The sequence below is a fragment of the Choloepus didactylus genome, chromosome 23 (genome assembly GCF_015220235.1).
Source record: "Choloepus didactylus isolate mChoDid1 chromosome 23, mChoDid1.pri, whole genome shotgun sequence".
In the NCBI taxonomy this organism is placed as follows: Eukaryota; Metazoa; Chordata; class Mammalia; order Pilosa; family Megalonychidae; genus Choloepus; species Choloepus didactylus.
Genome location: NC_051329.1, coordinates 27972183 through 27984966, shown reverse-complemented (window position 1 = coordinate 27984966; position 12784 = coordinate 27972183). Strand labels below are relative to the sequence as shown.

At 50.3% G+C, this 12784-nt stretch overlaps 1 protein-coding gene across 1 annotated transcript in view; it reads left to right on the top strand.

Moving 5' to 3' along the window:
• The window catches only part of SF3A1 (splicing factor 3a subunit 1), a 19852-nt gene extending 7068 nt beyond the window's left edge, over window positions 1–12784 (top strand). Inside the window, exons 3-16 of the mRNA XM_037816764.1 lie at window positions 694–901; window positions 1999–2256; window positions 4706–4780; window positions 5493–5643; window positions 5984–6177; window positions 7084–7201; window positions 7480–7665; window positions 8374–8495; window positions 8597–8842; window positions 9413–9620; window positions 10144–10298; window positions 11280–11381; window positions 11496–11567; window positions 12230–12784. Coding sequence (XP_037672692.1) covers window positions 694–901; window positions 1999–2256; window positions 4706–4780; window positions 5493–5643; window positions 5984–6177; window positions 7084–7201; window positions 7480–7665; window positions 8374–8495; window positions 8597–8842; window positions 9413–9620; window positions 10144–10298; window positions 11280–11381; window positions 11496–11567; window positions 12230–12331 — 2197 coding nt within the window. The 3' untranslated portion in view covers window positions 12332–12784. The remainder of the gene's footprint in view (window positions 1–693; window positions 902–1998; window positions 2257–4705; window positions 4781–5492; window positions 5644–5983; window positions 6178–7083; window positions 7202–7479; window positions 7666–8373; window positions 8496–8596; window positions 8843–9412; window positions 9621–10143; window positions 10299–11279; window positions 11382–11495; window positions 11568–12229) is intronic.

The following is a 12784-nucleotide window of genomic DNA, read 5'->3' as shown; positions in this document are numbered from 1 at the left end:
TGATTGTGCCTTGCCAGGGACGTGTGGTGGAAGCCACACAATCTGGGTCCTTGCGGAGCAGTGTTTCCTGTGTGGGCCTCACCAGTATCAGTGAGGTGATGTTAGCAGTACTTGGACAAGGTACTAAACCACGTAGTCTAAATTTTCGAGCTTTTTGCAATCCTCATTCGTGGAAAGTCTTTTTAGGGCTAGTATGTCTTTAACACCTCTCCAGCACTTGCTAATCCTACTCTTTTTAGCCAAGAGAACTGGCCTGAGTCTTGACCAACTTTTGGTTAAAATTGGACATTGCTTTGTTTTCATTGCATTTAACTCTCTGCCTTCTGTTAGTAAAATGGTACTGAATTTTATTTGAAGTAGTAGTATAAATATTCCTTTTCAATACTTTTTTTTTAACAGTAAAAGATTTTTATTAAAAGAAAATGCAGTAGTCCAGATAGTTTGGGAAATGGCAAAACTGTCAGAGGAGTGCAGAAATGACTAAAGTCTGGAGACTCCCTGGCAGACGAGCCCTGTTCCTGGCCAAGCAAAGAGATGGCGCTGACCCTGTAGGCTCAGGGAGACCTTCAGTGATGCTGATCTACAGCCTCCTTTGAGCTGTAGGTGGTGGCAAGAAGTCACCTTGAGTGTGGGGTATTTGGGGTCTCAGCTTTCACAAGCATTGTGGTGGTAATTCTTTTTTCCTCCTTCCAGAAATGGGCCTGAATTTGAAGCCAGGATACGACAGAATGAGATCAACAACCCCAAGTTCAACTTCCTGAACCCCAATGACCCTTACCATGCCTACTACCGCCACAAGGTCAGCGAGTTTAAGGAGGGGAAGGCTCAGGAGCCCTCAGCCGCCATCCCCAAGGTTATGCAGCAACAGCAGCAAGCCACCCAGCAGCAGTTGCCCCAGAAGGTTTGTCCAGCCCCGCTCCCTCACTTTCCTAGGGCTGAGAGGGAGGCAAGGACAGGGAGGGGATGGGCAATTGACTATTACGCAAACCTCCTGTTCACTCAGGGAGGAAAGTTAGATGATTATCCCCATCTTACGGAGACAGGAACTAGGGCTCAGAATGCTGAGCCTTGATGCTAGTTGGCATTTACTGAGCACTGCCTACCAGGCTCTGTTCAGGGCTTTATGTATGTTGTCTCACTACATCCTCGCAGTGGGTGCACGAGGAGCCTGGCTGAGTGACTGTTTTATAGATGAGTAATCTGAGGATTGAGGGAGATGGGATTTTCCCAAGGCTTTTAGCCCCTCCCCTCTGCCTTGACCTTGGTGTGAGCCCTGGATGTGAAGGATACAGTGTGTCACCTGTGGGCCCCTTGTTGAGCCATCCTTTTTTGCTGTTTGTTCTTCCTAGGGCCCCTCCATCTGGTCTGCCCTAATGCCACCTTCCCTTTGCTGGGCTTGGGCTTAGCAAGACTCAGCACTAGGAACTGTGGGGTGTGGATAAGGCAAGAAGGGCCAGCACATTAAGCTTCCTGTGCAGACCTGGATTGGTCCCTTCACTGTGAACTGTAATGAAAAAGGCAGCACTGCCTTTGGGTGGTTGAAGTTAGATTCTGAGACCTTGCATTGCAATTTACTACTCCTAGGGCCTTGGGCTTTTCAGTTTCCTCATCTGTGAATAGGATTCATAGTACCTATTTTGCCTTCTCATGTGGTTTGTGTAGAGGGCAGGTGAGGTGACAAATGTAAAAGTACTTTGTACAGTGGGATCCTCTGCACACCTATAAGGCTTGCTGCGTCCTCCATCCCCTCGGGGGGATTTGTTAGGCCATGGTGCTGAGCAGAGGGGCATGTGTCTAACTTGAGGCCGTACAAGAAGTTTAGACCACAGTTGGCTGAGAAATTGGTACAGTTCTCTCACACCAGTTGCCAGTGTGGTGTGTGTGTGTAATTAGTAGGAGTGGAGAGGTCAGCACCATCCTGCCAGAGGGTGCCTTCCAATCCCTCTCTGCAGCCATTCGATCCCTCGCCTCTTTCTCTACCCTCCCTCTGCTTCTTAGGTCCAAGCCCAGGTGATCCAAGAGACCATCATTCCCAAAGAGCCCCCTCCCGAGTTTGAGTTCATTGCAGACCCCCCCTCCATCTCAGCCTTCGACCTGGATGTGGTGAAGTTGACGGCTCAGTTTGTGGCCCGGAATGGGCGCCAGTTTCTAACCCAACTGATGCAGAAAGAGCAGCGCAACTACCAGTTTGACTTTCTCCGCCCACAGCACAGCCTCTTCAACTACTTCACGAAGCTGGTGGAACAGTATACCAAGGTGCCTGGGCAGGGGAGGGCTGGGGTGCTGGGCCCAGGGAAGGTAGGCACTTCACTGCAAGCACTCCATCCACTCACTGTTTCCAGGGCACCACTCCTCTGGAAAAATGTTAAAAATCTCAGTTTAATGTGAAATCGTGATTTCTATTCAATTACTCTCTTTTAAAGGCCACACAGGCTGCTTGTTTCTAAAGAGAAATGAAACGCATGGTTAGTAACTACCATTAGGTTAGTGTCTACTATGTGATGAAGCCAGGTGGTGGTAATTTAAGTACATTTACATTTCCAACTGCTTAGCACAGAGTCCAAGAAGAAACAAACCCTTAATAATCAGTTCCTATTATGTAACTTAATCCTCACAAGAATCCCTGAGGTAAGTGTTTTACTCCCATTTTTCAGTAGAGTAAACTGAGGTTCAAATTGGAGAAGTCACTTATGGTCTCTCAGAGTATAGCTGCACTGAGATTGAAACCCACAGTTGACTCTAAAACCTTAGTGATTTTCCACTTTACAAAGTACTATTGAAGCAGAAATATTTTAATAGGTGATGGAAAACATTGTAATATAAGTAAATGTAGCTAACATTTACTGAGTACTTACACAGGCAGTATCTTCTTATTAATTCCTAAAATCTTTGGGGGAGCCACTATTCCTATGCTCATTTTACAGAAGAGGAATCTGAGACACAGAGAAGTTAAATAACTTGGCCAGCATCACACAGCTAGAGAAGGTTGCAGAGCTGGGCCTTGTGCTTTGGCAGTTTACTCTAGACCTTAAGATATTACCATGCTACATTGCTGCAATCAAGCATATGCACAAGTTGATAATGGAACGTAAAATAATCAGATTGTTAACTTATTTCAAAGTACACTGGCAAAGATAGGCCTGTGGCCTATTCTCTTGGGGCACTATTTTCTTGTCGCACTTGTGGCCGAGATTGTTTTCCTTCCCTTTTTAGTGTGATGTTCTACACATCTGTTCTTGATACTTAGAAGCAGCACATTAAAGATGTGCTTGAAAGGATTCATTATTGCTGACAGGGCGACGCAGGAATGAGACATGGACACAAAGTTAAGAATTAAGGGAGCAGGGGGCCCACTTGCATCTCGTGCTAAGTGGACGACAATGCAGCCTTGCTCCAGCTATTTATTTCAGAAGATCAGGTGTATATGCTAAAGGTGCTCAGGTGTGGGAGAGCCCACCAGATACCTATGTTTACATCAGGTGTATACAATCTAGGTTTACATCAGGTGAATACAATCTAGGTTTAAGACAATGGTAGTCACAAGACACACTTCTTTACAGGGCCGGCCTGCATGGCATTCTAGGCAGGCCTGTGGCTCAGCGTTCTAAGCCACCACCCCAGAGATGCCTCAGGCAACGGGGAAGACTCAGTTCCCCACAATTCATAATGATTTCCTCTGACTTAACTCACCCCAAGTATACAACTGGAGAGAATTATAAAAATGTGTGTGTTCAGAAAAGAAACAAATTCAGAAGCCAGTAGAATAGTTTAAAAAAAAAATCATCAAAAGTCCAAGGCCAAGGGTTATTACAAGTAAAGTATCAATTTTAAGTGAGCTTCCAGGATCAAAGGGTCCCCAGATCCCTTTTTATTTGTTACTTTCCCTTTCCTTTCTTCCTCATAACCTGGATATTCCATTTACTACTGAACTTCTGGACATTGGTGTTTTGCTGTTGTTGGAAACCCTCAGAGCAATTAGTTTTTAGGGTCAAGGGTCAAGGAGGGCTAGGGGTGGGGGCGTGGGGAGTGGGATACGGAGCCACTTCACCAATGGCAGGAGATCCTGTTGGAGCAGCTGGAATGACTGCTTAGGAAAAAGCCAGCTTTCATTCCCTCATAAATACACATTGAGTGCTGCCCTTGCTTACAGGTGCTGTGGAGTGAACAGAAGGCAGAAATCCTTTTTTTCATGGAGTTTTTAGTTGCATGGCGGGAGGGGGTGACACAGACAAGTGCAGTGTCAGTATATGTCAGGTGGTGATAAATACTAAGGAGAAAAAGAAAAGGGAGTGGAGCAGAAATCTGGTGAGTTGGGGCAGGTGGGCTGCAGTCTTCAATAGGGGAGTCAAGGAGGCCTGAGTAGCATGTGAGAAGGGTTGGAGAACAACAATCTCATGGAAGCAGCTGTCACATACTGACTGTGTGCTAGGTACTAGTGGTCTTGTATGCTTTCCTGCTAATCCTCGCAGTAGCCTTTTAAGTTGGTGGCATCAACTTTAAGCAGTGGTATCACCATTTTGTAGAAGAAAATCGAACCAAGTTCCAGAGGTTAAATACCTTGGCTGGCCAAGTGGAACTGGGACTGGTGCCCAGAATCCCATGCTCTTCCCGTCTCCTGAGCCTTTCACAGGCCCAGGCAGGCATCCTCTTTGCCCCATGTTGTGCCAGGAGGTGATGCTGACTAAACTTGTTTTCTGTGTTTCAGATCTTGATTCCACCCAAAGGCTTATTTACAAAGCTCAAGAAAGAGGCTGAAAATCCCCGAGAAGTTTTGGATCAGGTAAGCTGAACAGGATCTCTTATAACCAGTTACCGATGATGAAAGTTAGACCATGTGGATTCTGTTTCGAGTTTGGAAAGTCTTGAAGGCAATACCTTGTTATGTTTTAGCACAATAGTAATGGGAAGAAAAGCCTTATGGTTGCAAAGACCAGAGGGACCTGAATTCCATATGCTTCCCAGACAGCACCACTTTCTGCTTTGCTCTCAGCTTTAACAAATCTCCCTCTTTTCCACTGTAGCTAGAAAGCAGACTCCTGAGCATATCTTCTGGTAATAGATTCTTTTTGAAGTTCCCCAGGGTTTCAGAGCTGAGAAGAGAAGGCATATCAGTACTGGCTGGTTTTAGTGGCTACATGAAGGCTTTTGTTTCTGAGGCTCCGGCTGCTGCCTCTCTTGTGGGCACTAGGTTGTCACGCAGACTTCCTGAAGGGGCTTGAGACTGAGTGCAGAGACCCTTGCCGGCTCAAGCAGAAAACTTTGAGGTCATAACAAACAGTTGCCCTTGGGAGTCTCTGGAGGCTTTAGGATTTTCATCCTGTCCAAACTCTGGACCTACCTGAATCCAAATAAAAATACCGTAGTTTGCTCCAGGAAGTTCCCCTTGTGGGCAGAGCAGCATCTTGTGTTAAAGGCTCCGGAGTGTGGGAGACAGCCTCCTGGGGAGCAGACCCTGATTTGCCTCAGCATCATGCCATTGCCCATCCCTGCAGGTGTGTTACCGAGTGGAGTGGGCCAAGTTCCAGGAACGTGAGAGGAAGAAGGAAGAGGAGGAGAAGGAGAAGGAGCGAGTGGCCTATGCTCAGATTGACTGGCACGATTTTGTGGTGGTGGAAACAGTAGACTTCCAGCCCAATGAGCAAGGTGGGTCAGGTCTGCAAGAAGGGTGACTCCCGGTGGGGACCCAGGGACTCTGGGCCATCCTGGGAGGTTAACTATTTCCAGGGAGCAACAGACTCTCAGAAGGCTTTATCAGCGTCTGTGTCATCTCTGCTCATTTCTTGCCACTAAGAAAAATTAGATCCAATTCAGCAAATGACTTACTGTGCCAGATCCTGGGTGGGCCTCTAGAGATACGGAGATAAACACAACCCCAGTCATCAGAGAGCTCACCATCTAGAAAGGGAAGACAGGCAAATTGATGGGCCTTTGATAAGGAGTGTCTGTGGGGGAATCCCTCTGACTCTGACTCATTCTCCACCAGGGAACTTCCCTCCTCCCACCACCCCAGAGGAGCTGGGGGCCCGAATCCTCATTCAGGAGCGCTATGAGAAATTCGGGGAGAGTGAAGAGGTCGAGATGGAGGTCGAGTCTGATGAGGAAGATGAGAAACAGGAGAAGGCAGAGGAGCCTCCTTCCCAGTTGGATCAGGACACTCAAGTGCAAGACATGGATGAGGTAGGGTCTGGGTGAGCCCACGGGTGACCTTTTCCCTGGAGCCCAAGGAGAATATGATGCTCTCCAGCAGTCAGATCCAGCTCTCCTCTGAACTTCAAGAGGAGGCCTGGACCCTGAACAAGGACGTACTGAACATGCAGCTGCTGGGCTGAGGCCGCACATAGCCTCTTTCCAGCTCAGGCACAAACATTCATTGACAGGCAAGAATCTAAAAGCTTTGCTGGCTCTCTTGTTCTGTGGCCTTCTTTCCCCTTTTGCCCAGAGGCCTTGCTCCCACCCACTCCATGCCAGCCTTATGGTAGGAAACCCTCTGTGTGTCTCCTTATGCTTTCCCAGCATTTTGAGCTCTTAGCCAAGGGCCAAATGGCCCAGTAGTTCCCAGAGCTTTTCTAAATGTGGCCTGCACTTCCTTTTGGCCACCTCTGCTCCTTTCAAGCCAGGCCTCCAAACAGGCATTGGCCCAGAGTTTGCAGAGCCAAGCTGCTCTCCTCCCCTCAAAGAATTTTTGTACAGTCTGAGAAGAAAGGGCTCCTGTGTCTGTGGGAATTGACTACTTCTCTCCCTCCCAGCTTTGCTCTGTATGAGCAGCTACCACTGAGCGCCTTCTCTCCCTCCGCCCCCCTCTCCAGCATGCTAAGGGCTCTTGGCCTCTTGGGACTGCCTGGTGCCAGCTGCTGGAAATGCCTAGGAGGAGTGTTAGCACCGCAGCCCCCGCACTCCCATTCATACTGTGAGGAAACAGCTTGGCCTGTTGCCCGTTGGCCTCGGCTGCTCCAGGAGGCTTAGCACTAGACGCTGGCTGACAGGGGCCAAGGCTTCTTGCCACCCTGACGGCTGCCAGGGCTCAGCGGCAGGGAGGTGACCTCTCATCCCCTCTCTGAGTCCTTTCACTGCTTTGGTTTTCAGGGTTCAGATGATGAAGAAGAAGGGCAGAAAATGCCCCCACCCCCAGAGACACCCATGCCTCCACCTCTGCCCCCGACTCCAGACCAAGTCATTGTCCGTAAGGACTATGACCCCAAAGGTAGGCCTGCTCTACATTCCATGTGCTCTTCAGAACCGTGTGACTAGGAAGGGCTTGAGACAGCTTGTAAAAGCATTGGTGATCCCTCTGTCGAGGACCTCTCAATGAGGAACAGGGCCTGGTCATGTCTGGTGCCCTTGTGCCTTGCACAGTAAGTGCCAGGTGCAAGGATGGCTGTGAATGGATGTGACTTGAACAAACGACGCATGAATGAAACACCACTCTCTTAACCCAGGCTGCCACCCAGTGCTCTCTCAAACTTCTCTGTTTCCTTTTAGCTTCCAAGCCACTGCCTCCAGCACCTGCTCCAGATGAATATCTTGTGTCCCCCATCACGGGGGAAAAGATCCCTGCCAGCAAAATGCAAGAACACATGCGAATCGGGCTTCTGGATCCCCGCTGGCTGGAGCAGCGGGATCGCTCCATCCGTGAGAAGCAGAGTGATGATGAGGTGTACGCACCAGGTAGGCTCCCCAGTCCACACCCTTTCTCTAACTCAGCCCTGATTCTGGTTCGTGGGAATCTCAAAATCAGGTTGCTTTAAGCAAACATAGAAAGCAACAAGGTCGATAAAAACTTTTGAGGATGGGCACAACCTCTGGTGTTACAGAGGAACTCTCCATTTTCCAGGAGTCCTCTAAAGGCAGGCAGGACGTAGGTGACATGTGCCCATTGATATCTTAGAGCAAGAGTTACCTGTAGCCAGGAGGGGTGTTCATTCCTGAGACTGTACATACAAGAAGGCTGAAGCTAGGGGTTGCTGAGGTCCTTAAGATGAACTGTTTCTGGAGTATAACACGATGGCACTGCCGCTCCTGCGTGAGAGACAGTTCAATAGGGAGGAGATGCCCAAAAGGCTGGATCCCAGGATTTCAGTCCTGACTCTGCTCCTTGTCACTCCTGTGGCCTTGTCCTCTCAGTTGCCATTTCAGGCCCACCATCCTTCTTGTATAAGTCAAAAAGGTTGGATACGCACTGGTTTTAGAGGCTTGGTGCCTGTTGAGTGGCCTGCAGGCTCAGAGGACAAGAATACTACATTAGGACGCAGAGTTGGCCTTGTCAGAAGGAACCAGCCTCTACCTTGCACCCTAGGAAAGTTGCTGCCTTGTCAGAAGGGCACCTGGTTTAGTTTACTTTCACATTCCCTGTACCTATTCTGTGATTTTACATAGGTCTGGATATCGAGAGCAGCTTGAAACAGTTGGCTGAGAGGCGTACTGACATCTTTGGTGTAGAGGAAACTGCCATCGGTAAGAAGATCGGTGAGGAAGAGATCCAGAAGCCAGAGGAAAAGGTACAGCTAAGATGGATTCTAGTGCCTTCTCTGCCCTCAGTCGTTCATGCTCAGGCCTTTTCCGGGAGCTCTGACGAGCTATGGTTTTGCTTTCCTTGCAGGTGACCTGGGATGGCCATTCGGGCAGCATGGCCCGGACCCAGCAGGCTGCCCAGGCCAATATTACCCTCCAGGAGCAGATCGAAGCCATTCACAAGGCCAAGGGCCTGGTGCCAGAAGATGACACCAAAGAGAAGATCGGCCCCAGCAAGCCCAATGAAATCCCCCAGCAACCTCCACCTCCCTCTTCTGCCACCAACATCCCCAGCTCAGCTCCCCCCATCACTTCCGTGCCCCGACCACCTGCGGTAAGCCCACAGCCACCCTGTGACTGGCTTCTAGTGGTTCTTGGGGACTGGCTGTTGGCTGAGAAGGGCAACTGCCTTATAGTGGGACTTGAGGTCTGAGTGGGTCCACTTGAGAGAGAAGGAAGCCTTTAAAGGAAGTGGGAAACTCTAGCCTGATCTGCGTAGGAGGGTAGATCAGGGAGGGAGGCAAGTGACAAATGTGAGAGGCATGTCTGAGGCAGAAAGGGCATCAGGGCTTAACTGCTCTTTGAGCATTGCTGGCCTGACTCCAAGAGCCTGAGCCGAGGTCAGCCTCTGTAGCGGCTCCCTCAGGGTCTGCCACGAGCCACTGTTTGAGCCTGACCTGCTGAGTCCCAATTGGGAGAGAGTAGCTCTGGGCTCTCAGAAGTCAAGTTTCTGTCAGACACCCCAGGCGTGAAGCTGCAGCCTCAGCCCCTTGAGGGCCATTTGGAGCCGTTCAGCTTCCACCCTCAGAGGCTGCTGGTGGCCAGTTGCCTACTCTGCCTGCCTTTGGAGTCCAGCGTTGGCTTCCTGCAACCTATGGTCCCCATCGTCCCTCCTTCCCCACAGATGCCGCCTCCCGTCCGCACCACTGTTGTGTCAGCAGTGCCCGTCATGCCCCGGCCCCCAATGGCGTCTGTGGTCCGCCTACCCCCGGGCTCGGTGATCGCCCCCATGCCACCCATCATTCACGCGCCTAGGATCAACGTGGTGCCCATGCCTCCCTCGGCCCCTCCTATCATGGCACCCCGCCCACCTCCCATGATTGTACCAACAGGTCAGTGCCTCTTACATTGCTTTCCAGGTCATCGGGTCAGGGCCTTCAGGTGAAGGACTGGCCGAAGAACGGTGGTCAGTGTTAGTCTCAGCTGTTCCAGCTGAGGCCCAGCCCAGAGGAGAGCCTGGGCTTCTCCACATGAAAGATCCCTGAGCTGGCAGCTGGGGAACCACAGCTTCTTGGGTGGCGACAAGAGGCTGAACTGGCACAGCTGGCATCTGTGCACCTAGAGAGGCTCGGGTGTGGGCTGGAGGGGTCAGGCCCTGAACAGACACAGAGGCCTCAGCAGATGATTGTTGTTAGCTGGCCCCTGCTCCTCCTCCAATCCCTTGCTGCCCAATTTGGGTGGACTCCCACATGCCCCTGCCAGGGAACTTACAGGCTGCCAGACTCAGCGAGGCGTGGCCATTCATGCCTCTGACTGGGGAGTGGCAGGAAACCTTTACAATCTCCTTTCTCACTTCTCACCAGCTGAGTCCTGGACCCCTTCCCCTGCCTTACGGTTCTCCTTATCTTTCTGTAGCCTTTGTGCCTGCTCCACCTGTGGCACCTGTTCCAGCTCCTGCCCCAATGCCCCCTGTCCACCCCCCACCTCCCATGGAAGATGAGCCCACCTCCAAGAAACTGAAGACAGAAGACAGCCTCATGCCCGAGGAGGAGTTCCTGCGCAGAAACAAGGTCTGTGATTCCAGCGTCCTGCCTGTGAGCCTGAAGTGTCTGGCTTGGTGGGGTCAGGGTGGTTCCGGTCCTGCCCCATTCACAGACTCCTGTTCTCCTGGAGTCTACGTCACCATTGGAGGCCTCTGAGGGCTCCTGAGCAAACACTAATTTGGGGTCAATAGTCAGAGGAACAGTGTCACTGGTGGTGGTCCCTGGTGTGAACTATTGTAGGGTCCAGCAGGGAGACCCAACTGCACAAGCAGCCGGACTTGTTGTGAAAGAGGATCTGGAAATCTGCAGGAAATTCTGGGTGCAGTTTTTAATTTCTATGTGGCTGGGGACTTAGACATTAATTCCATTCATAGGTTTAATTTTTGAAGACATGTTCTTCTGTGACCTTTCTCCCCAGCTCCAGCCCTTGGGAGGTCTGCCTCTATGGGGGGATTCTGTTGGGGAACCTTGGACCTACTGGTCTTTAGGGAAGCTTTTAGGCTCCAGTGAGGAGGCAGAGGCAAGATTTGAACAAATCTTTTCTTTTCATTGTAATAATAGTTCCCCTTTCTTGACTGCTTACTTAGTGTCTGCATAGAGCCAAGCGTCTTATGTGGACTTTCCTACTTCATGATCCCAATGGGTGTGGTGCAGGAATAGAATCTACCCTGTTCCCAGATCAGGGCCTTGAAGCCCAAAGGGACCAAGTTCACAGGGAAACTGAAATTCAGATCTTGTGACTTAACAGTTCCTATCCTTTCCATATGTGAAACTCCTTGGGGTTTGCAAAGAGCATTTTCCTCTAACTTTGTCACTTCAGCTCCAGTCTCATCAGGAGGTAGGGCAAGAATCATTTTAAAGAAGAGAAGCCAAGATCTTGGAAAGGGGAAGGGATTTGTGCTGTGTTGTAAGTATTGTCAGTAGAGAACCAGGGACCAGAATCCAGGAGCAGGCAACATTATCAAGTAGCCCAGGGCTCCTGCATAATGACTGCCTCCTGTGTTGCAGGGTCCAGTGTCCATCAAAGTCCAGGTGCCCAACATGCAGGATAAGACGGAATGGAAACTGAATGGACAGGTGCTGGTCTTCACCCTCCCGCTCACAGACCAGGTATGGGTTGCTGCCGCCAGCTGGCATCAGGTGCATGGGAACCAAGGGGGCAGGGGACAGCTTACTCCAGCTGGCCTTAGCAAGGGGGTGAAGGTCCTCTCCTCGGTCCCACAGGTCTCTGTCATCAAGGTGAAGATTCACGAAGCCACAGGCATGCCTGCAGGGAAACAGAAGCTGCAGTATGAGGTGAGTCATGGTGTCCAGGGTCCTGCATCTCGTGACCCCAACGTCTCTGGAGCCCCAGAAGCTAAATCCCACACAGAAACACAAAGGAGTGGAGCAGCATTTGGGTTTGGTCACCCAAGTCCATCCTAGAAGTGATGCTGCTGCCTGAGAGTTCTTGGGCACATTAGCCTGACAGTCAGGCCTTCGCAGGGTCACAGGAAAGTCTTGCAGGATGTGTAGCCAACCCCTGCCTCAGTCACTGGAGTAGAGTTCTGGGGACAGGATTTGGGTGACCTCTGGCAGGCTTGGGCCCAGTCTTAAGAGCCCTCTCAGCCAATGTGATCTGTGAGGGTGCTGGGTACTCCCTCTTAGGCTGAAAAAGCCTCACTCTGGTCCTCAGTTTCCCACTCTAAAATGAGAGCATTGGGTTAGGTGATCCCTAAAGGTCGTGTGATTTGAAAGTCAGAATTTTGTAAGGTTAGTCAGGGTGATCTTGGGATTTGAGCTTTGAGCCAACTATTGACAAAGATGAAGGGCATGGATTGGTGAGAAGGAAGGAAAAAGCATTCTGGGAGGAACCAGGGACCCTTCCAGTCACACCCCCATCTTCTCAGTTCTGAGGCTGCTGTACTATGTTCAGGCTGGATTGCCTAGCACTTAAAGGGCCACCATCTTTCTTCCAGGGCATTTTCATCAAGGATTCCAACTCACTGGCTTACTACAACATGGCCAATGGCGCTGTGATCCACCTGGCCCTCAAGGAGAGAGGCGGGAGGAAGAAGTAGAAGAGAGACCCGTTGTTAGATCCCAGCCACTGCTACCTTGCCATCCCTGCCTCCCTATTACTGTGTTTAGAAATACAGCTTCATCCTGCAGTCTTGTGCCTTCCACCCCTCATCTCTTCCACACATTGCTAAGTGTAGCAGGGCTTTCTTAGCCATTCTGTCTTCCTAGTCGTCTCTGGAATCCCTCTGTATTAGGGTCTTGATTTAAAAGACTTTGTTTCTTTGGGCTGTCGGTTAGGAAATGAGAGCCCAGAGATGTCCCCGGGGCAGTTTCGTAGTGCCAAGTGGCACTTAGCTAATGGAATGTGACTGTTAATGTCATTAATCATTTTGTATCTTGCCATGGGCTGGCTGTCTAGTAAACTTCTTGGACCTTTCTTGTGAAATCATCAGAATAAAACTTGTCCCTTGGTCACTTGGTCACAGCTACTGTGCAGTGGACCTCCACTCTGA